The sequence below is a fragment of the Manihot esculenta genome, chromosome 9, assembly GCF_001659605.2.
Source record: "Manihot esculenta cultivar AM560-2 chromosome 9, M.esculenta_v8, whole genome shotgun sequence".
Taxonomy (NCBI): domain Eukaryota; kingdom Viridiplantae; phylum Streptophyta; class Magnoliopsida; order Malpighiales; family Euphorbiaceae; genus Manihot; species Manihot esculenta.
Genome location: NC_035169.2, coordinates 37,182,120 through 37,205,040, shown reverse-complemented (window position 1 = coordinate 37,205,040; position 22,921 = coordinate 37,182,120). Strand labels below are relative to the sequence as shown.

The 22,921-nt window shown below is 38.9% G+C and overlaps 3 protein-coding genes across 7 annotated transcripts; 1 reads left to right on the top strand and 2 right to left on the bottom strand.

Moving 5' to 3' along the window:
- Nucleotides 1-10,591: 10,591 nt before the first annotated feature.
- Nucleotides 10,592-13,443, bottom strand: LOC110623494 (CBS domain-containing protein CBSX6). Of its 2 annotated transcripts, none has more exons than XM_021768459.2 (3): nt 12,964-13,443; nt 12,527-12,877; nt 10,592-11,695 (listed from the first exon to the last, which is right to left on the bottom strand). In XM_021768459.2, exons 2-3 carry the CDS (start codon nt 12,868-12,870, stop codon nt 10,771-10,773), a joined length of 1,269 nt encoding a protein of 422 aa, XP_021624151.1. In that variant the 5' UTR covers nt 12,871-12,877; nt 12,964-13,443; the 3' UTR covers nt 10,592-10,770. The 2 variants fall into 2 exon arrangements, with proteins under 2 accessions (XP_021624151.1, XP_021624153.1); XM_021768461.2 differs by having other exon boundaries at nt 13,018-13,443.
- An 805-nt stretch (nt 13,444-14,248) lies between these two features.
- On the bottom strand, nt 14,249-18,477 carry LOC110623036 (protein TRIGALACTOSYLDIACYLGLYCEROL 3, chloroplastic). The gene is made up of 10 exons (XM_021767862.2): nt 17,785-18,477; nt 16,982-17,110; nt 16,062-16,157; nt 15,831-15,908; nt 15,684-15,745; nt 15,491-15,566; nt 15,142-15,249; nt 14,802-14,986; nt 14,631-14,715; nt 14,249-14,561 (listed from the first exon to the last, which is right to left on the bottom strand). Exons 1-10 carry the CDS (start codon nt 17,980-17,982, stop codon nt 14,523-14,525), a joined length of 1,056 nt encoding a protein of 351 aa, XP_021623554.1. The 5' UTR covers nt 17,983-18,477; the 3' UTR covers nt 14,249-14,522.
- A 699-nt stretch (nt 18,478-19,176) lies between these two features.
- On the top strand, nt 19,177-22,723 carry LOC110623037. 4 transcript variants are annotated; one of them, XM_021767863.2, is made up of 6 exons: nt 19,177-19,343; nt 19,539-19,639; nt 19,721-19,798; nt 19,964-20,035; nt 20,551-20,648; nt 21,539-22,723. In XM_021767863.2, exons 1-6 carry the CDS (start codon nt 19,320-19,322, stop codon nt 22,132-22,134), a joined length of 969 nt encoding a protein of 322 aa, XP_021623555.1. In that variant the 5' UTR covers nt 19,177-19,319; the 3' UTR covers nt 22,135-22,723. The 4 variants fall into 4 exon arrangements, with proteins under 4 accessions (XP_021623555.1, XP_043815871.1, XP_043815872.1 ...); XM_021767864.2 differs by having other exon boundaries at nt 19,319-19,343; nt 19,726-19,798; XM_043959936.1 differs by lacking the exon at nt 19,964-20,035.
- The last annotated feature ends 198 nt before the right edge of the window (nt 22,724-22,921 follow it).

The following is a 22,921-nucleotide window of genomic DNA, read 5'->3' as shown; positions in this document are numbered from 1 at the left end:
TAAACTTATGTTTCTATACAGAATAATTAAGAAATGAGGTCCAGCGATTATTCCACCCAACTTTGTAAATAAGGTTTCTGTTTTCGTGAGATTATTGTTTTTCTTTTATGTTTAGTTTCTCCATTATTCCATAGTGTAGTTTTTCAGACACTTAAGCTGCGAATATAATATTTTAGATTACGAAAGCCAAATTTGGCTTGATTGCTTACGTGGACTTGGTATATTATGACAATGAGCTTAATTAATATAGTGGTAACTAATTAACTATTTTCTTTAAGAATTTTTCAAGTTTTAAAAAAGTTTCAACTTTTGTTTTCTTTTTTTTCTTCTCATGAATATATATAAGAAAGTAAAATATGAATATAAACATACAGAATAAGTTCCAAGCTTGAATGGAATGCAATCCTATTAACGGAAGCATGCTCCACTCATTTTATTCTTTTAAATTTATGCCGTACGTGGAGATGGAATATTTAAGTGATTGATGATCTTAATTTTCTCTTGATGACCGCTGGATTTCTCCATCCTGGTCAGGGGCCAAGCCCTCAATCACGGCCCATCGCTCGGAGGCCTACACAACCCCAATACAAACAGGTCCAGCCCGTTCGAATCTTGATACAGGGTCCATATGGATTTCTCAACCAGGCCGACCCAGTCCTCATTGTCTCTCAGGCCGGCCCAGCCCTCACAGCTTCTCAGGCAGATCCTCCTTGGGTTCAGTCTTATTCCTGTCTCCCGGCCCAGCCCAGAATCGGGAAGAAGGCCCCACCTTCAGCCTTGTAGACCCATTCGCACACGCATGAAGGGAATCAGGGGCCGTTACGTATGAGACAGGTACTGGATATCCTCGTATACAATCGTATCAATATGGCAGAGACAGGTGGTCCAATGATAGCCGGGCCATTGCACGTCACTGGCAGAGGAGGAAAAGAGATAAAAGGAGAAGGATCCTCCCCTAAGCTCTAAGTTTTTCCATTATTCCAAAAACCTCTGTAAAACCCTGTTTATCTGGATCTCAGATCATCAATTGGCGCCGTCTGTGGGAAACGAAGGAGATCTTTTCATCACCGGAGTTCCGCTCTAAAACATACCCACTGAGATCTACGATGGCCAATCATAACGAAAACAACAACCTTAACACTCCCAATGACCTGAGCTCTGCCCAGAAGGGGCAACAGTTCTCTTTTTTGAGTCCTATAACTCCAAACAATCAACCATCCATTCCTTTCAATCCCTCACCAAGCCTGGCAGGAAATATATCCGCCGCTGCCTTGTCCAACCAGGACCTCCAAACCATCGCCCTCCAACTGCAAAACACTGCTCAGTGGCTGGGGCAGTTAATGCAGCAACGAGGCCTTAACACCCCGACAAATGTAGCACCAGTAATAGAAGAACCCCAAACTAACGAACCTCACCAACCTACCCTCAACTCTCCTCAAACCTTCAGCCGAGAAACAGGGGAGAAAAGCAGGAGACATGGTGGAGAAGTAGAGCCAGAAGCTAGAGTTCATGGTAGGAGGGTGAGAGAGTTGATCGAGAACGATGAGGCTGACAGTTACTTTGCTGGGACGGCCGGGAGAACAGGAAGTGAAACGTGGGAGGAAGAACATCGCTTGGAGAAAAAGCCTAGACAAGAAGAGGAAAATATAGATCAAAAGCTGCAGAAGCTGAGAGAGCAGCTCCTGGCCGAGCTGGGGACGAAGGATCAGAATCAGGTTTTCATGCCTACTTCACCCTTCTCGAAATGGGTGCAGCAGGAGACAACCCGAGGGAGCACGTCATGAACTATAAGACACCAACGAAGATAAACTAAGAAGCAATCTGGATGCTCTGGAAGAAGTCAGGGAGGAAGCTCAAGTCTGAACTGCCGCTTATCAACAAAGGGCGGTTCATTATTACAACCAAAGGGTCAGAGAAAGAAGCCTGAAGGTGGGAGACTTGACTCTAAGAAACCTGGAGGCTACGGGAAAAAGAACGGCAGTAGGAAAGCTGACGCCGACCTGGGAGGGCTCGTTCAGAATAACAAAAGTGGTCAGGCTAGGAGTATACCGAATTGAAGATATGCAGGGAAACCCTGAGCCCCAGGCCTGGAATATCCAGCACTTAAAGAGGTATTTCCCTTGAAATATTTGTAAAGAAAAATATTATACTCTGAAAAGCACAAATGAATAAAATAACGCCATTCTTTACACAATGATGTTATCTCTATTATGAATGTTACTTCTCTTTGAAAAAGAAAGAACAGAATTAGAAGACCTCCTTGAGACATAGAGACCTCCTGGAGGTAGAAGACCGAGATCCCCAAGATCTCCTGGAAATACAAGTCCAGGATCCCCAAGATCTCCTGGCATTAGAAGACCTCCTTGAGACATAGAGACCTCTTGGAGGTAGAAGATCGGGATCCCTAAGATCTCCCGGAAATACAAGTCCAGGATCCCCAAGATCTCCTGGCAATGAAGACCCTGAGACATAGAGACCTCAGAGGTAGAAGACTGGGATCCCCAAGATCTCCCGGAATTACAAGACCAGGATCCCCAAGATCTCCTGGCAAAAGAAAACCTCACTGAGATATAGAGACGTCAGTGAGGCAGAAGACCAGGATCCCCAAGATCTCCTGGCAATGAAGACCCTGAGACATAGAGACCTCAGAGGTGGAAGACCGGGATCCCCAAGATCTCCCGGAATTACAAGACCGGGATCCCCAAGATCTCCTGGCAAAAGAAAACCTCACTGAGACATAGAGACCTCAGTGAGGCAGAAGACCAGGATCCCCAAGATCTCCTGGCAAAAGAAAACCTCACTGAGACATAGAGACCTCAGTGAGGCAGAAGACCAGGATCCCCAAGATCTCCTGGCGAAAGAAGACCTCACTAAGACATAGAGACCTCAGTGAGGAAGAGGACCAGGATCCCCAAGTTCTCCTGGCACAACAAGCAAAAACAACTCATGCTAACGCAGCTCCGAGCTCACACGAAAGATGGAGTCCGAAATTACCAATGAAAAGCTAGACTCCGATCTCCCAAAAGAAGTAAAGCGCCATTCCGACCTCGAAAATTGACCGCTAGTCCTAAACCAGCTCAACTAGCCCAGAGAGAGGTCTAAACAGCAAAGAACCCACAAAACGCTCGAGGGTAGGCAGCCTGAAAAAAAAATAAAAAATTTTAAGTCCGACTTCACAAAAGAGCTCGGGGCACCAAAGCGAAAAAAGCGAAATTTTGAACTCCCGAGCTCGCGATACAAGAAGCATCACAGGCTATAGGCATAAAACCTAGGCAAAGAGCAAAGAACCGAGCTCCCAGCTCGGATAGATTCGCAACATGAAACACTCAGGTAGAATGAAGCTAAGTATAGAGGAAATAACAGAGAACTGAGCTCCCTCTATGAAAAGGCCCATAAACGCAGGAATACATAGGAGGATAAACGAAGGCAAATGACTATGCTCACAGCTCGAGTCAGTTTGCAATGAACAAACATTTAGCAAGAATAACCCAAGGAGAAGGAAAACGACAAAGGCCGAACTCCCCACCCCGGTGAAGCACGCAAATTAAGTTGCATCGACTGACAAAGGATCACCTCAAGGAGGACCAGACATCCGAGCTCACAGCCAGAAAAAGAAGTAAAATCGCCTAAAAAGAAGCCGTGCAAGTACAAATGAAGTATAGGGATTACCCCCTCACCATTCATGTAATAAATACTGAGGACATAAAGGGGCAATCCGAGGAAAATCTAATGGCACGAAGCAGATAAAACCTCAGCCCCAGTCCCTGACAAGATAGAACTAAAGGCAGAAAGATGAGCCTTGCTCATCATCACGACAGGTACATGATCTGACTTATTATTACTCAGCAAAGCGCAAATAAGTGAATTCCTGCTCACGAGTGCAGCTAGTCCAGCCCGGAAAGAGCTTACGGACAAAAATGCCTTATTGAAACAAATAAGTCTATAGGTCAAAAGTTCACAGCAGATTCCTTAGGAAATTTCCGAAGCACATAGTTTAAGTGATTCATTCTTAATAAGCAGAGATAAGTTCAAGTATGAATGAAAAACAAGAGGCAGTCCAAATAAGTGAAAGTAAAATTTCATTAAAAGAAAAAATATGTTACAGCCCATTCTAATCACCTACTCCGATGAAGGCAAAATTGTCCTTAAAGGACTTACATGTTTAGGCATAATATCATCCACATTTACATCATTATCATTCACACTATTTGCATTACTATCTACGGGAGGACTGTCATCCTCTTGCCCAGAGCCCCTCGTACCAACAAAAGGTACGACCTCCTGCCCTCGAGGCCCAGCGTCTTCATCCCCTTGCTTGGGTTCTGCCTCAGAGGACCCAGCTACAGTGCGAGAGGTTCCTTTGGGTAAGGGCATATCATCCTCACCATATAACACGTCCTCACCATCGGAGTCCACCTCAGCAGCCCGGAGCTTTGCTAGAGGGGTAGAAAGAGCAAGTCTGGAATCTCTCAAACCCCTATTGAAACCGGACACGTACATGCGAAAGCCTTTGTGCCAAATAGCGAGCTTCATCTCATCAGAGGCTTTATACTCCGCAAGTCGTGACTGGCAGGCCTCAGCTATATTTGCTTTCAGTTCGGGAGAATCCTTGTAAGTTTGAAGATGAGCTTCACATGCTTGTTCAATCTTCTCCTTTAGCTCAGCTGATTCTTTATACTCCATCAAACACCTCTCGCACTCTAGCTGGATCCTGTCCTCAACATGTTTGGCCTCCTCGAGCAGGGCTGAGCATTTATGCTCCAAAGTCCTGACTTCTTGACTAAGCTTTTGATTATGAAGTTTGGACTCCTCCGCCGATGAAGTCAGGTCTCTGATACGCTCAGAACTCCTGCTCAGCTCCTGCTCGAGAACCTCCACCCGAGCTAGGGCTACTTCCTTTTGAGCCTTCACCCTATCAAGGTGAGCTTGAGCTCCTTCAAAATCAGCCTTCAGGGCCTCATATTGACGCTGAACCTCATTCTTCTGACTCACAGCCTCGTCCTTTTCACGAAGGGTCTCCACCATGGAGGACAACTGCTTCAAAACTTCTTCACATCGAACCTCCACTGCAGCCGCCCTCTCATCAGACTCCTTGAGAACCATGCGGGTATGAGACAACTCTGCTTCCAGGGACTTGGTGTGCTCCTGTGCCTCAGCCGTCCTCCCGTCAGCTCTTTTGAGGGCCTCCAATGCAGAATGCAGAATGCAGCTCCACCTGGAGGGACTGGGTATGAACCCGAGCTGCTGCGAGGTTGCCCCTGGCATCACTAGTTGCGGATAAATTCTCCTCCAGACGCGCCTCCTCAATCCGGCGGTCCACAGATTCTCGGAGAGAGTGGTCGCGTGCATCCACCTCCATAAAGAGGCCCATCACCTAATACAAAGGAAAAACTGTTAAAACAAAGAAAACCAGAATGAAAACAAAGGAGGTAGCTTAGCTTATCATCAGAAGCATCTCCCTGATTGTATCTCCGAGCTCCCCACGAGGTCAAGAACGGAACGCTGCTTGCTCCCTAGTAGAGCTAGCTAAGAGACCAGTGAGAGCAAGCAAGCGTGGATCCGAAGCCTCCATGACGCCACTAAACTTCCGCTCCTTGACAATCTCAACAACCACGCTCGCCGGAGACTGATGAGTGATATCCTCCGCATTCAGAATGTCGTTGTCAGGAGCAGACAGCAGTGGTATCACAGGGACATCTTTCTTCTTTTCAGGAGGGGGGAGAGCCGGAGTTGATGCTTTGGAACCTTTTTTCTTCTTTCCAATAGGAGGGAGAGCTGGAGCTGATCCCTTGGAAGCCCTGGACTTCTTCCGAGCTGGAGCTGGGGCAGGCATTTCAAGGGAGGCAGGACGTTTGTCCCCTACCTTCTCTATGACACCTCCGTCCTTGGCAGGGTCAGATCCCACCTCTTCAGGGGCAAGAGCATCATTGGTGGGGGCCTCCGAGACATCCTCGTCCACGAGAATAACCTCCTCTCTTTTCCCTGGAGCTCCCTCTTCCGAAATGGGGACCTCGAGCCTCCTCCCGGCGACCTCCTCTTCAACAGCAGCGGAGACCCAGAAGCGCCTACAGTAGGAAGGACAAGGTCCGACCTCACCGATCCAACACCCTCAGCCACTTCAGAGATAATCATGGGACCCTCTTTCGTCCCCTCGTTAGAAGTACCTTGAGGCCGGGGGGCTTGAATAGACTGATGAGCCGAGCTCGACCTCCTATGGCTGGAAGGCTGGGACGACCTGCTGCGTCGAGAGCTGGGCTTAGAAGCCCGAGAAGAGACCGGAGGAGGAGGTGGAGGTCGAATAGCCGACCTGGAGGAAATAGTTTCTGCCACTTTTTGAGTAGCCTCTCCCACGGATCGCCCCGCCAGCAAGACGTCCAAAGCCGCGTCCATACTCTCTCGAGACAATATGAGGTTCTTGGGAGGCTTGATTTGGTCCATCCTGGAGTCAGAAGCTGCAAAAAATATAAAATCAAAATAGGTTAGCATAATCCCAGTAAAAATCACAAAGATAAGGCAAAGCGGCTGGACAAGGTACAATACCCGCATCCTGGATATCCCTAAGATTACAGGTAAACATACACTTCTTGACGTCGTACTTCTTATCAATAGAAGTCAATCTAAGGTACCCAACCTGTTCGGTAAGGCTCAGCTGGGGCAGGTCGTTGCAACCCAGAGAGACATTCTCCCAGTCGAGCTCCACCCCCCACGACGAACCGGAGTCTTTTTTCAGCTCCGCGACTACAAAACCCTCTACCCAACCCTTTATGGAATCCTTATAGCCCGTGAGGATGGATAAACCCCCACGGGGGGAAAAGTAATAAAAATTGTTACTTGCTCTGACTAGACGAAAAAAGGTCACGAATAGATGAGCCATGGGCGTAAATCCCCAACTCAAGCAAATGGATTCAAAGCAACACATGAACAAGATAGAATTTGGGGATAGCATTCGAGAAGTTATCTTGAAATATTGGAAAACCTCGGTAAAGAAGGAGGTAAACGGAAAAGTTAAACCAAAGTCCCATTGTTTAACAAAAAAGACTATGCTACGATCCTTTTGAGGATCTACCAAATCAGGAGGAGGAGGATCTGGAAGAACGATCCTCTCGTTCCGGAGAGGGGCTCGGATACAGTAGAGAGGAGTGTCCAAATACCTCCGAGAAAAGAAGTTAGTTATAGTAGAGGGAGTGATACTGGACTTGAGGTTAAAAACTTCAGGAAGCTTAGAAATTTCCAAGGAGGTAGAAGAGGCGTACCTGAAAAGCAGGTAGAGCAGAGGAGCAGAGGAAATCGAAGAAGAGCAGAGAACAGGAGAAGGCAAGCGTTCCGAGAAGACAGAGAAAATTCAAAATGCAAAACAGTGATGAGACGAAGAGTAGCTCTGAACAGTTTTGTCCTGGGGCGGCGCGGTCATTATTACGCTCGAAGTTTACCCCCTCATCAGTCAGGCAATAACTGACGAGAAGGTAAAGGGGCAATTGATGACCGCTGGATTTCTCCATCATGGTCAGGGGCCAAGCCCTCGATCACGGCCCATCGCTCGGAGGCCTACACAACCCCAATACAAACAGGTCCAGCCCGTTCGAACCTTGATACAGGGTCCATATGGATTTCTCAACCAGGCCGACCCAGTCCTCATTGCCTCTCAGGCAGGCCCAGCCCTCACAGCTTCTTAGGCTGATCCTCCTTGGACTCAGTCTTATTCCTGTCTCCCGGCCCAGCCCAGAATCGGAAAGAAGGCCCCACCTTCAGCCTTGTAGACCCATCCGCATATGCATGAAGGGAATCAGTGGCCGTTACGCATGAGATAGGTACTGGATATCCTCGTACAATCGGATCAATATGGCAGAGACAGGTAGTCCAATGATAGCCGGGCCATTACACGTCACTGACAGAGGAGGAAAAGAGATAAAAGGAGAAGGATCCTCCTCTAAGCTTTAAGTTTTTTCATTATTCCAAAAACCTCTGTAAAATCCTATTTATCTGGATCTCAGATCATCATCTCTTATTGTTGGCTTTGGCTCAAAATAATTAATTAGGTTAATGCGATGTATACTTAAATTGTTAAAAGTTAAATACCCAACAAAAATTAATTCATGGTCGTTGTTTTTCTTATTAATTAATATTCATACTTGGAAATCAATATTATAAAATTACCCTTTTCATGTAGAAGGAGAATAATAAATTTAAGATATGTTTTAAAAAAATTAATATTCATAACTATAAATTAAGAAAACTATAAAATGGATGCACATTAATAATGGGATTTTTGTTTGTAAGAATCAAAATATATATATAACTTGAATTTAAGAGACAAAAACAGTAGCTTATTCTTTCTTAGTTTGATGATAATAAATTCTTCCACTATAAATATATATTGTTTTATAATAAGATACAAGTCCACAAGTTTATCTTTGCCAATTAGGAGGTTTAGATTTACAAATTTTCAATGTTGTCTTGTTGCTTTCCACAATTTCCATATATAGCATCTCTATATTTGATGGTATTTTTTTTTTTTTTTAATCTATCTATCATAAAAGCTTCCTTTAGTTAATTAAATTGTAAAATAATAGATAGAGAGTCAAAATATTATTAATTAATCTTATTTTTTTTATCAAAAGATAAAGCATACTCAACTACAAAACTAAATTATTATAAAAAATTATGATAATTTTGATAAAATTTATTTATGCATACTTCATGATTGATATAGGATTCCAAAAAATCAGTCATGAAAAAATTTTAAACTCAAAATCTATGTCGGCTCACACCTCAGTTTTATATATTTTTATTAATTTAAAAGATAGATAAATAAATAAATATATTAAAAGAGTGATTGTTTTTATTAAAATATAAGTTGGACTACAATAAAATGCACAAGAATTGCATATATTCCACTTTTCCATTGTCAATGCTCATCAGATTGAACAAATACCTAAATTATTTATAGTGGACTCGTTCTTGTTTGTCTTTATTGTTTGGTGATGGCTGACTCATAATTAATTAATTAAGCTCGTAATTAACAATTAATTAATTCTATGTGCTGATTAAGGTCAACATATATAACAAAGACTGTGCAAGAGGTTTGATATTTCTATGGTAGCACCTCTGTGATACACACTCAAGATGGTAGGCCACTTTACTTTCTTTTCTTTTACTTAAAAATTTAATTTTTAACTAATTATTTTGTTATGTATTCAATACTTTTTAACTGAAATTAAAAATTCAAATCTTATAAATAAAATAAATACTCATTGAAAACACCGATACTAATATATTTTCTACAATTTTAAAAATCAAAACACATGTTCCATTATTTTTTTCCTTCGGAACTTTTGGAAAAATCAACTAGGCTACTTGTCCAAAGAACAAATTCCAACTTGCTTGGTTCCCAATATTCCAAAAATTCAAGAATGATGAGGTGAGTGAAAACTGAAAACCCATGTGCAAATTTCAAGAAGTGTAGTCCATCAAAGCTTGATGGACGCAGTAGTAGCATTAGTTTTAATTGTTACCTTTATGTCTTCAACTGGCATATTTGGATTTGTCAATGCTGTAAGAACCACAAGAGATGATATGGGATAGCTTCTTGATCCTAATTCCCACTTCCAAGAAGATCTCATACCACACAACCCAATGCTTGTGAAAACTATCCCTTATATAAGATTATTAATATTGTGCTTTACTTCTTTGAAATAAATAAATCGAGTTATGATTGATGACAAACGACATCTCTTTTCTTATCATAAATTATAGCGAAACTATTGATACAAAAAAAATCCCATAATTTTGATAAAAATCAATTTGTCAAATATATATTTATGAATTGACATTATTCTGAGAATTTTGCATCATTTTGAAAGTTGCAAACTTGTGGAGGAGAATACGTTATCTTTTCCTTGTGTTTCTCTGCAAGAAAATCAAGTGATTAGTCCAAATAGATATTTGGCATTCTACGCTTATTCTCTTCAAAATTCAAATCATGGTTATCCCTTTTTTGCTTTGGCTAGGTTGCTATACAATTAAACATGGTTAAGTCCTGAGATTCTTTAGAGGTCGTAAATTCAAGTTTCACTAATGTCTTCTCAAATTATTCTGATCTTATGTTTATGTTGAACCTGCACCCAAATCTCAATAATTAAAAGAAAATGGGAAATGGGAAGAAATTTGAAGGCAGACTAATATTGAGTTGGTTCCAACTCAGAGGTTCAACCTTAATAATCTTTTATAAATGGGCTTCTGTCTGAAAATTTAAGTCGTATTTCCAAATCCCAGCATTTGTTTTTATGTATCTTCAATGAATCGCAGTGGATACTGTCCAAAAGAATGGAGCTGGACATGTTTTTGAATAATATATGAACCTGTCCAATTCAAAAACCTATTCAGAGACATCACGTGAAACCATACATTCAATTGAAAATGAAAGCAGAAGAAGAAGAAGATGACGATTAGATTAGGTAACCTAATAAGTTTGACTTATAAAGAAAGGTATCACTGAGTGTCGATTGTCATATCCTGCTGCTTCAAGCACTCAAAAAAAGCAAAAAGAAAAAAAAATTATAATAAACAGATAAGACGTGACAAAGACTTGAAAGGCTTAGAAATTGTATCTCAACATTATTTTATTATACAAGTTTATACAAAATTTGACATTGAAATTTAGACTTCTTGTTGTAAAAGATAACAGAATATCCCTCACACCTCCAAAACTGATAAAGCAAAGCATCTTAACTTACAATTACAGGAATGTAGATATGGTCAACAAATAAAAAGTCAACTTTGAACTTCGGTTGTAACACCCTCAGAAGATCGATTAACAGGAATAAAAGATGAAGGTGGTTTGGTCACAGCAAACAGAATATCCGTATAACCAACCACACCGACTAAAACATCATCACCATCATCCTCAGTCACCCATACATGGGTTGCCCTGTGGGATAGCATCTGAGCCATGACTGCAGCCAATGAACTCGTAATTTTACACGTTAGGGGTGCACTTCTGCCCCTATACATGTTCCTGGAAATCCCAAAACTTGAGCTTCCTGGATTCAACCCAATGCTCCTGCTGCTGAATTTCCTATCTCTTGTTGATCCACCACCATTAACCATATCATTCTCACCTTCTCTCGAGTTACCTGAAATTTCAGGAAATGATCTTGTAGTGAAATTGTCCTCAACCCCCATCACAAACTGCCCTGCTGAAAGATTGGCTAAAGCCCATGCTGCAGCCAAATAATCACATTTCCATAATCTGGAGGCTGATATTTCCCCGATAATCTTACAACCACCATCTGGCATGGGCTCCACAATGGCAACAGCAAATGGGTCTTTAGGTAGCTTTTGTGTAGCCTTGATGACTGGAAGAGAGGCCTCAACTGAACAGTATTTCAAGTTAATGACTCCAAGAGAAGAGATGGAGAAAAGAGGGAGCGGAGCTAAAGCACCAAGGCAACCAATCAGAAAACGGATGACATCTTCTCTAGAGAGGCAGCAGAACTTGCCATGGCTGGAACTAGTGGAAGATGAGGAAGGGCGGCTGGCGTTGATGGTGAGGTTGCTGTTGCTGGAATTGACATTCTTGAGCCACCTACCATTGTAGAGGATTGAGAATCGTTTACTCATGCCTTTCCATACTGTGCCTTTGGCAACAACAATACGCTTGACGCCTTGCTTCATCATCTCCAATGCATCAATCAGTCTATCAGGAACACCATAAATTTATTTAACAACTATCCGACCAACATAATAATGAACGCATTAGATTTCCCATCAGATTACAAGGCATTTTAAAAATATAATAATTGGTGAAGAACTTTCTTATACATACATAAATATGATGAATTAAGACAACATTCAAATACAAAAGTAATCTTAAGGACACATGGCAGATGTAACAGCCATCAACTGGAAAAGGGACCATTATTTTCATTTGCACTAGTTGTTGAAGTTGATAAGTACATAAATGATAAATCATGGTCCCCTCCTTACTTTAATTTATTTAAAATATATTAACATGCGTACAAAATTTACAACTAAGGAGACAAAAGACACGAAAAGTCATATAACTGAAAGACACTGCAATAAGCAACGAAATTCCCCATCTTCTTCTGTGGGAGAAAGAAAAGATTGTGAAATATAGGTTCAAAAGGGGATTCAGAGGAATATGAGCCAATTGGCAGACAATGGCAATTCATGACAAAACAGTAATAATTGCAAGCCTATCCTTATTAATTCATTGTAATATTTCCATATAATTCATGACCAAATCCATAATCCATAGAACATGAATTTGGCAAATTTTCAGTTGCACATAAAAAAGGGAAGTACATTTTCACAAATTCTCAGAGCAGCATCATAAACTATAGAAATTCTGATAGAGCACATTTCAACAGATTTTACGAATGAATAACGACAAAGACCCATGAAACAATATAATCCAAGTAGTTGAATCCTAAAGGCAGCATATAACTACGATAGAAAGCAAGAACAGCAAATCCAAACAACGTAAATTTCAAAATTGAGAGCTAACCTTGTTGCAGGATCGACATGTTTCAATAGGGTGTTATCAGGAACAACCACCTCAGAAACTGGGGTCTTCATGGCCTTCTCTTGATCCTCCAAGCACTGAGCTCTAGCCAAAAACGCCACAATATCGAGAGAATTAAGAATTCCCACAAACCTCTGCTGCCTCATTTCTGATTTCTCAATCATACCCACATGCTGTCTCCTCTTCCACACGGGAACTCCACACTCCGTCGACTCTCCGATTGCCCGAATCGCCGACTCAACTGTCTCAGTCTCGCAGAATTCCACCATCTCCGGCTTTCCTACCGTTAGATCTCCCACGACATGATATAAAAACACAGAAGCCATCGATTAACTGTTAAATTGTAAGAAAAAGAGCAAACTATCAAACCATTATCCTCATTGGATGAAAAATAAGAATAGAACAAATGTCATCCTTAACTGAAATCTGTACCTCTGATGATTCTTAAATTATTGCTGAAAAGTCATTCTCACCTTTCCCAATAAAAAAAGAATCCTGGAAAACAATTATAGATAGAAAATTTTGGGTATTACACTTGGGGCAGTTCTATTTTTATCGGGTAATGAAGAAAGCAAAGCTCGTCTATAATAAAGGCATATCTTTTCTGCTCTTGTCCACCAGAAAAATGGAGAACAGATTGAAGAGAAAGAGGGTGTCCAAAGTTACTGGAAGAACAGGTGAAGAAAGTGAAAGCTATAAAAGAGAGTGAAGGAAGATGAGGAGAAGGTGAAGACCAGTAATGGGAAAACGAAAGAGAGTGATGAGAAGAAGAAGATTGGTGATACTGTTGACGGGTAGAGATAAGAAGAAGAAGAAGAGAGATTTAGCCATTGAAGAACAACACAAGGGATAGAAGCCCATGACAGTGGTGAATTATTGAAGTTATATTTATTAATTAAAACTCGACATCAAGCAGCTACTCTATTTATTAAAGAAAAGAATATGATAAATTAACCCCAATTTGGATGGAGGGAAATAGAATTAGTAGAAAAATATTTTTATTATTTTTTAAATAGACAAATCAATACAAACAAATTTCAAATACAATAAACATTATTTCCTTTCTTATCATGAAATTTTATATTTTTCTATTATTATTTCATTTTAGTTAAAAATTACTATTATTAATCAACAATACTTTTTAGTTATTTCTGTTAAATTTTAATAGCAGCAAAGTGAGAAAAATATAAATATAAAATTAATGAGTAGTTTAAGTTGAAAGATGTTCTAATTTTTTAAAATTAATTATATACTACTAGTCTATTAGAAGATGGCCACAATTCAACTTCCAGACAAAATAAAAATTAAATTAGTGATTTTGACTTTAGAGTTAGAAGATTACAAGTAAAAAAAAAAAAAAAAAATCCTTCGATTTTCATTTTTATTTTAGTTCTAATTTAAATTAATTTAAACTGATTAATCTAATTTGATTAAACTTAGTTTTTTTTTTTTTTAAATTTCAATTTCCACAAAAAGTTCTCAAATTTATTTGTTTAACGTAAACTGATCTTCTAGACTTGTATCAAACACTCGGCTTTCTCAAGCTTGATTCCAATTCGTTTTGGAGTACTCTGCCTTGTTTTTCTGCTTCTGCTCAGTGTCTGATCTTTGTGAACAATTCCACTCAGACCAATATTATAAACTAAATTAAAATGTTTTGTTACCCTTACGGACAATGGAACCCAACATAAGTGGCCTAAAATTATGAACTAAAGGAGAAATAATGGATATATTTCTTCTGTATAAGTGTAAAATTCACATCCTCTAACACCCTAAACAGCATATACTGTTGAAGCTGTAAATCAAGATGACTCCTCAGCGGAAACCAGTTTAATTTCTTCTGAGGCCAAGAGTTTTGGTCGGCTACAATATTATTCCAAAAGTCTAAATCAGGGGGACAGGACAGCAGCAAAATTTGCAATCTTCTAAAAATTCTGATCTCCAAATTCGTTTGTGGAAGAAGTCCATGGTTCATGTCCTAATATCTGATTGGCCCATCCAGGCTTCCTGATGCAAACTGAAAACACAAACCTCTTCAGAACCAATATTCAATCTCTCAATTTCAGAAACTAGTTTTAGTGATTACCTGTTGAACAATGGGATTAGTTGATCTGGTAAATTCATGAGTCATCCCTTGCCAAACAATCTTTCCTTTATAAAGAAACAACAACCTATATCATATATACACAGAATAATTAGCATATAAATATTGGAAAATATAAGCAGATCAGTGATCACAGGTCAGCTAACCTCTTACCTGTCAACAGCCCTCTCAATGGTACTATGTTGATGAGTAACAACCACATAAGATGCAATTTTCCCTGGCTTCCCATTCCCAAGTGCATCTTCTTCTTCTACCATATGGACAGAACGGATGAGATCTTCTACGACAGTAGATGCAATTGGATCAAGTCCAGCAGTTGGTTCATCATACAAAAGCACCTGTTCAGTAATAGGAAAACCGTCAAGAAGAACTCGGTAGAGTATATAAACCATAGAGATTGTTGTTTTTATTTTATCTTGTTACCCCTCAACACCAAGACAAGAAATAAAACTAACTGGTTTTACAACAATGGCAAAAGGGTAGATTAACATACCTCTGGCTCTATAGATTCCTTTGTGATATCACAAACTATAGATCGAGCTAAGGCAACTCTTTTCTTCATTCCACCTGACAACTCTGAAGGTAATCGATCCTCAACCCCCTGAACAAAATTATGTTGGAATTTTGATCAATAAAAGCTAAAGGGTTCTGAATCTGCAGCTGAAGCAATAGACAACAGAGTTGAGAAAGCCAAGATGATGACATATAGTTGGCAAGCAATACTTAGTATCAACTATCAAGAATGAAAGCCAGTTTCCAAGCTTTGGAAGGAATTCAACTTTATTGAAGAAGATAATCATCTGATTATTTACAAACTTTTTAAATTCACAGTCCAAACTTACCTTCAAACCTACAGCAGCCAATGTTTCCTTCACGAGCTCTGAGATTTGTTCCTCTCCCATGGTTGAGTTTTCATACCTAAGCAATTCAAAAACATTAAGCAACTAAGGTATTCGTTTCCCATATGGAGTTACATTGAGGCCATGCTATCCATCCCAAATCATAAAAAGAAGAGCAACATTGAAAGTCTCTTACAAAAGGAAACCAACATTTTCACGTACAGTCAAAGAATCAAAAAGTGCTGCACTTTGAAACACCTGTGATAAGTGTATAGGGAAATAAAATTACTAAGAAACACCACAAGAGAGGCCATACTGCTATTACAACTCAACTAAAATTTACCAATCCAATTCGAAGCCCTGATATATCCTGGCCACTGATTAATCCATCTCTCTTTCTACCTCGAATATAAACCTCCCCCTGCTCATTAGACATTAGGCATATGATAGTTTATAAGTTACCAAAGTATCTAAGGGACAAAACTAACTGCACGCCCTAACTCTATTATTTTACCAAGGTAATAATAAAATTAAGCATAGTGAGGAACATATGAAAATAGACTTGATTGTTCACCTTGTCCGGAGCAAGAAGTCCTGCGATAATCTTCAAAATTGTAGATTTCCCAGTCCCTGAAGGTCCAATAATACCAAGTGCTTCACCATGTCTAATCTATACAAGTTAGAGAGAGAAAAAAAATATATGTAAAGAAAGAAGGAAAATCTGAACATAAAGCAAAAGGTAGAGGGACCCTGACTCTGAGGCTTAACTGATCAAATAACCAACTCTAACAGCAGTTCAAATAAATTATTGCAAAAGAGTGCAAATTTTAATTTATGCCACACACTAAGTAAACTATGGACCAAACAGTCTAAGCAGGTCAGAATCTTCCTTTATCCTATTATAGAGCTCATCCAAGTCAAACATCAACAAAGAGTTAACAAGGGCTGGATGCAATTAGAAACTTGTTCATAAGAACAAACTGACAATCCAGCCAACCCAGTGCACAAATTGCTCATTTTCCACTCTACTGGGATAATCCAGGCACTGGTTTCATAAAGCTTGAAATCATTAAACAACAATACAACAGTCAATAGGTAACTCAAACAGCCAATATTTGGCTCCTAAATCCTGATTGTGCTCGGTCGGTTATTTATCAGGTAATTAAGAGCTGAAATTTAAAATCTTGCATGAAAGGTCTTGGCTCAACAAACACTAGTTGTTACCATAATTTCTTGACAATGTTTGGAGCATTAAGTAAACCACAAATAGGGGTTAAAAATAGCTTTGTTCCACTCAGAAGTGTTCCACAAGCAGCACAAAGAATGCTTTTACCACAAGAATGTTGACTGAGTTAATGTGCTGTGCATAAAATTCAAATAGATCATTGGCCATAGAAATAACCTAAGAGAGAGAGAGAGACAGAGAGAGAGACAGAGAGAGAGAGAGAGAGAGAGAGGGACAGAGCATGTGTGAAGTTAAAAAAAGAAATTCACCTTGAAGCTCACACCTCTCAGAATATCCTTCTCCCCAAATGACTTGTAGACATTTTTACATTCAATTAGGACATCAGAATCATCCTCCGGTTCCATTACCATCCAAAATTGCTCTGGTTTATACGAATCCTGGTCACATCCAAAAGAAAAAAAGATAAGAATAAATCATGAGAAACAAACACAATTAAAGTTAAAGAAATAGCAACACGATCCTTCGTTAGTGAAGTGGAGTATTCTAGAAGAGAACATAACAGAAGAGATGAGGTTGATTAGAGAGAATTGCGGGATCGAATCACATAGGAATTATGCCAGCTGGAATGGTTCAAATAGCTATATGTTGAGGAGAGATTCAACAGTGAAGGAAAGAAAAATTTATCACTTAACAGCAGCGGCTGGAGGCTAGCATTCTGCTAGTTCAGGAGTGTCATCTCTGGTTTATTGTTCATCTTTATCATTTCATTTGTTTTTATTTTTTATTTGTTTTTCAAATTTCAGCTAAGACTTGAGAGTACTACAAGACGAAGAGAGAATTTGTAACCAAAACTACTGTGTTAAGGCTGCTTGCCATTATTCAATCAATATAATAACAATTCTCCAATTCTATGTTTTTTCTCATTTTCATTGTGAGGTTGTTCCTAACTCTATCATCCATTCTGGTGTGGGCAAGCGCATGGTTCTATTAAGCGCAAAGGAAAGAAGAATTGAATATCAAAATGTGAAAAAGAAAATCAAATAAAAAATCACAAAAATTAAAAACAATTTAAACAAAGAAACAAAAGTTTATATTTAGTGCAAGGGATTACATTGAATTTTGTTGCAGAATATTCATAGCTGTCAATGTTCCGCAGAGGTACCATACAAGCTACCTTTCTCTGCTCTTTTCTCGGCTTATAACTTAAGGAAGTGATTGTGTCCGCACTCCAAATGGAGAATCCAGTTGACCGAGTAGTGCCATGCGGTAAAGTAGCAGGAAACAACATTGATCCAGACAAGGAAACCATACTTCTAAGATTCTGGATGGTGATTCTGCTGATTCTGAATTCACCCAGATTGCTCTTCAGCCCAAAACTTACAAAACATAAATAATATCAAGAATGAGGAGGGCAAAAAAGGTTATAGGTGATGGAAATTGCAATTTTGAAGCAAACCCAGAAGCAAGGCAATCGAATTACACCATTAAAGTGAAATTCAGCGTAAGTTATGAAGAACCTTTGCTTCCAGGTAAACAAAGATGTTTTCTTCAGAGGCCAAAATCCACAAAAGAATCAAATTTCGCAAACGAAACTGAATCCCACACTAGATATCGTGAAAACCAATGAACAAGAAAAGCCAGACGATAACCAAAAAGGCAAAATGAAGTGAACCCGGAAATAAGATCGGTAATGAAAGAGGAAAATGTAACAATTACAGATAAAGAACACGTTTTTGTCGTGATTTTGTAAGAAACGATACTGTGGGTGTTGCAATCCTGCTTTTGGTTAAGTGAGCCCCGCTGGTGACTCAGCTTGTCCTTCTGCTTCTTTCTGGGAAGTCTCTCTCGCCTCCCAGAAAGAGGACGCTGGGAGTTCGGGAAATGGATCATATGACCCGACCCGGTAAGGGTTTGAAAAGGGCTAGGAAGCCCATTTCCTATAGGGCCTCGTTTAATAGATAAATAAATTTGAAGTGGGTACTGTGTCGGTTCATTAATTTTTTTAATTGGATTGTTATATATTAAAAATTTTTATTGGTAATTTATTGTAAAAACTTAATAATTTTAATTTATATTATATTTATTTAATAATTTATGCATATTCAAATAACAAACTTTCTAACATATAAAAACTCCAAAATAATTTTTTCAAAAGAAAATAGCAGCTATTTCCTGTTACTAATTGAAAAAGAAAATTGAATAACCATGAGGTATAGTATTTAATCAAATTATCTATTTAATTTTTATTTTTAAATCACTCAATAAAAATATTTTTATATTTTATAGAATTAAATTTTTGAAATTAATCAAAATTAAAATATTTATTTATAAAAAAATAAAAACTTATTTATACAATATAATTTAATTGAATAATTTAAAAATAAAAATTAAGTTTTTTTTTTTTTTTTAAAATCAAATGTAAGGATTGGGACATGAGCATCATTGACTTTGACTTGTGTCCGTGAAGCAGCAACGACGCCGTATTGTCACCGTCGAACCAGACTCGAAGATATCCAGATTCTCGCGGATCTTCCTTTCAACTCTTCCTCTCTCTTCCTCTCTCTCTCTCTCTCTCTCGAAAATTTCTCGTCTCTTGCTTTGCTTTGCTTTGTTTTGCAGTGTGTTATTTATATTATTGGTTCAAATATGAGTGTCACCCAATTTGCCATGGTAAATTCTATCTGCTCTCTTCAAAATTTTTTTTAGCTGGACTTCTCTTGATTTATACGAGTAATTGTTCAATTGATTCTGCAGTTTCAGTATAAGTGTTGCTAATTTATGAAATTAATGCTAATTGCTCAAAAGTATCATCAATTTCATGCTAGGAACTAGAGTTTAGAACTAATGAATTTGTGTTAAATGAAGGTGGAGGAGTTGGCTTTTCTTGTGAGGGATAATCTTCCTTGCAAGCATCTCGTGCTTTCCATGGAAGAGGCTTTGGTTAACTTTCTTCAGGATGATACCTGGTAGCTTTTTATTAGTGTCATTTTTAAGTTTTGAATTTGTACTCGGTGAAATTGATTACTAAGAAGAATGGGGGACTTCAGCGCAGATGGAATCCTGGAGTTGGAGCCTATGGATCCATATAGTCGCCTTCTCCTGCATCGCCTGGCAGATATATTTGGGTATTTTCTTATCTTTGAAACCAAACTATTAGCTAGAGAAATTTGTATTTTTGTATATCTTGTGTTTACTGTAACCTTCTTTTTTTTTTTTTTTGGGGGGGGGGGGGGGGGGGGGGGGTTTGTAGTTATAACTTAGAAGCTTAATACTGTTCTCTTTGGTGCTAGATTTGCTCATGTGTCTGTTGGTGAAGGAGATGAACGACATCTAATTTTAGAGAGATGCCCAGAGACATCAATGTATGTGAAGACTCAGAAATCTATAATTTACTATTTTTTATGGGAAAAGATTCAATTTTTATGCATTTCTCTTGTGTGTAGTTGGGTGTATGAACCTTTAAGATATGACCAGGTGGACATAAGGATATACTCTTGTATAGTATATGAACTCACCGGACATAAGGATATACTCTTGTACAGTATATGAACTCACCGTGTAATATCTTAAGTTTTTGAATTGGATGCTTTCTCAGGTGTCATTTTAATCATAAACTGGTGGAGTATTTAGTCTGTTGCATTACTTTACTGATGAGACCATTGGAATTGTGGGTCTTTTAGACTCCTACTAGTTGATATTTAACCAAAAAAGTCTATTGATTAACACTATAGGCCATTCTTCTGTCCTTGTTCTTAGAAGAACTTTTGAAAGCAAAATAATCAATATGCATATCTTTAATTAAATTTTCCATCTTAGCTTCTGTGTTTTAATAGCACTTGCACATTCTCCTCTGGTTAACCTTCCTTTTGTTTTGCAGACCTTCTATCCTTGTAAGTGACATTTTGTTTCAGCATGAAGAATCTCAGCCTCTTACAACTTCACACCAATTATTGAGGAGAAACAATGCTCCTCCAGGTAAAAATATTCATGTCCTTATGGCATATTAATTACTACTGCCACATTTCCAAAGTTTTGAGCCATTACTGGGTAAATTTTAATCTACTGGGTTGAAAATATTGGCTTCTCTCTCTCTCTCTAAATTTTCTTTTTACGTAAGAAGAGATTTTCTTAGGAAGATATTTAGTATGAACAGGATGAAAAGGTTTCTTCCTAGCAAGTTTAAATGAATTAGTGTGTTGTACAGATAAAAATAGGAGGGCTGAAACACTAGTTGTGAAGTTCAGACAATCCTGTTGAAAAAAAAAATGCTTTGCAACATCTTAAATAACCCATAGCCTATTGGTGCTGCTTGTTAAAGGGAAGATAATTTTATAGGTCCAAGGTGAAGGTTTAAACATTTAAGATTGGATATATTTCTCTATAAATGGTGACTTTGTTGTGGCTGTGGGTAGTCAAACGGGAAGGTCGCTAAATATTGTGGCTTGTAACAGGCTTTTTCTATATGATTTCCAATTGAAAGTAGACATGTAAGGTATTGGAATAAGGAGCTTTGTCGTTGGTTGAAAGTTTTCAACTATGATGATTCTGATATTCTGTCGAACTGTTATTGTTGGAAAAAGTGGACCTGTTATAAACATAAAATATGTTGCTATTTTTGAAAGATTGTTCTCAAATATGAAAGGATTGTTTCTTCAAATTTGAGAGTCGAAATACGGGGTCCCAACTTGCATAAGGACTTTTGCATTCCCCCATCCCCCTCCCCCCCCCCCCCCCAAAAAAAAAAAAAAGAAAGAAAAAGGAACCAACACTTCTTATCTTTTGGGTTTTCACTTATTTCTCTTATTTATTATTGGTTAGTATATACATCCAGATACACTGAATGTAATAACTTGTGCTCGTTTCAGTGTTGAAGGCAAAGTCACCTTCTTCCCTGACACTGGAGCAGAGAGAAGCAGCTTATTTGGCAGCTCGTGAACGAATTTTTTCAATTGATGTGGAAGAGATGAAAGAGCCTCAGAAGCAGAAGCCACGAAGTGTGCCTGTGGTTGCCCGTCGAATGATTGCTCATGCATTAGGCCAAAAAATAAGTCCATGGAATCAAGATGTTTCTATTAAGAATTGCAAAGGATTTGAAGCGCAAACCACTGAATTGAATGTTCAAGACAAGGATAAAATTGATCTCAATTCTGGTTTGGAAGAATTTAACGAAGCCAGGGTCCAGCCTGGGCAAGATATCAATCCACTTGGTAAAGGTAGCAATAACCATGACTGCAATGCTTCATCACCTGCTCAGAGGAATTTGCCTCATGACGCAGCTGGAAAGAGTTCTACTAATATCAGCACAGCTTGTAATGGATCAAGCAGAAATCGGGTCAAGGAGTACTCAAAAGAGGAACACATGGGAGCTGCAAAGAGGATGTTTGCTAATGCATTGGGACTACAATCAGCCAAAGGTGGTCTTATGAGGTGCAGTGCTGCAAAGCAACCTGACTTGGAGTGAGGTTAAATAGTTTTTCCATGTTAAGGAATTGGTTTTCTTCTTTCTGTTGGATGCATGTCGGGAGCTCTCCAGTTTTCAACGTCAATAACCTGCTTGTTTGATGGCATGGAAGCCCAAGAGCTCTTGATGCAATGTTTTCAAAGAGCGGCAGAACAAAAGCATCAAGAGGTAACAGGTGGATTTTTGCCTCTGCATTCACTCGCAGGTAAAGAATGGCTATTCCAAGAGTATTGTTTGGAACCATGGTGAAGACAGTGCAGCACACAACATGATATGATGCTTTCTTATTGTGGAAGAGCCATGTGGTTGATGTAGGAGCTGCCTTCGATTGTTTTGGTCAGCTTCTTCCCAAATGTGCCATATTCAAACTTTAATACTCGGTTGTCATTGGCGTTGTATTTATGGTATATGGTGGTGTTATCATCAAACATATAAGCGGTATCTGCGCGAAGGTGCATATGAAATGGTAGAATTCCCTACGTGGTCTAGTCGATGTTAATGGAATGGCATCAGTTCTTGGCTGCCACTATTTGTAATTGATATTTATATAAAGCGTTTAAAGAAGCGAATGTTATTATAAATTTGGCCATTGTTTTCCTTTTTCTTTTTGCATAATTTTCTTTCAATCCGCTTTAGAGAAGATTTCAATATCTGCAAGTCTAAACTATAACTACAGTGAATGAGATCTCTACCTGCATTTGTTTTCTCCAAATCACATGAAAATTCAATAATTTTTTACTAAAATGAAATATTAATTAATTAAAGATTCAGAAAGGCCTAGCTTCCA

What these genes read in the sequence shown, in the direction of transcription:
- LOC110623494 (XM_021768459.2), bottom strand. Translation starts at nt 12,870, where the DNA reads ATGGCTTCTGTGTTTTTATATCATGTCGTGGGAGATCTAACGGTAGGA. An exon ending in CATGTCGATCCTGCAACAAG is followed by an intron (nt 11,696 to 12,526) that starts GTTAGCTCTCAA and finishes TGTTCCTGATAG; the next exon opens with ACTGATTGATGCATTGGAGA.
- LOC110623036 (XM_021767862.2), bottom strand. Translation starts at nt 17,982, where the DNA reads ATGGTTTCCTTGTCTGGATCAATGTTGTTTCCTGCTACTTTACCGCAT. An exon ending in AGGAATCTATAGAGCCAGAG is followed by an intron (nt 14,987 to 15,141) that starts GTATGTTAATCT and finishes ATTACTGAACAG; the next exon opens with GTGCTTTTGTATGATGAACC. An exon ending in ATTGAGAGGGCTGTTGACAG is followed by an intron (nt 14,716 to 14,801) that starts GTAAGAGGTTAG and finishes TATATGATATAG; the next exon opens with GTTGTTGTTTCTTTATAAAG.
- LOC110623037 (XM_021767863.2), top strand. Translation starts at nt 19,320, where the DNA reads ATGAGTGTCACCCAATTTGCCATG. An exon ending in GTGTCACCCAATTTGCCATG is followed by an intron (nt 19,344 to 19,538) that starts GTAAATTCTATC and finishes TGTTAAATGAAG; the next exon opens with GTGGAGGAGTTGGCTTTTCT. An exon ending in CGCCTGGCAGATATATTTGG is followed by an intron (nt 19,799 to 19,963) that starts GTATTTTCTTAT and finishes CTTTGGTGCTAG; the next exon opens with ATTTGCTCATGTGTCTGTTG.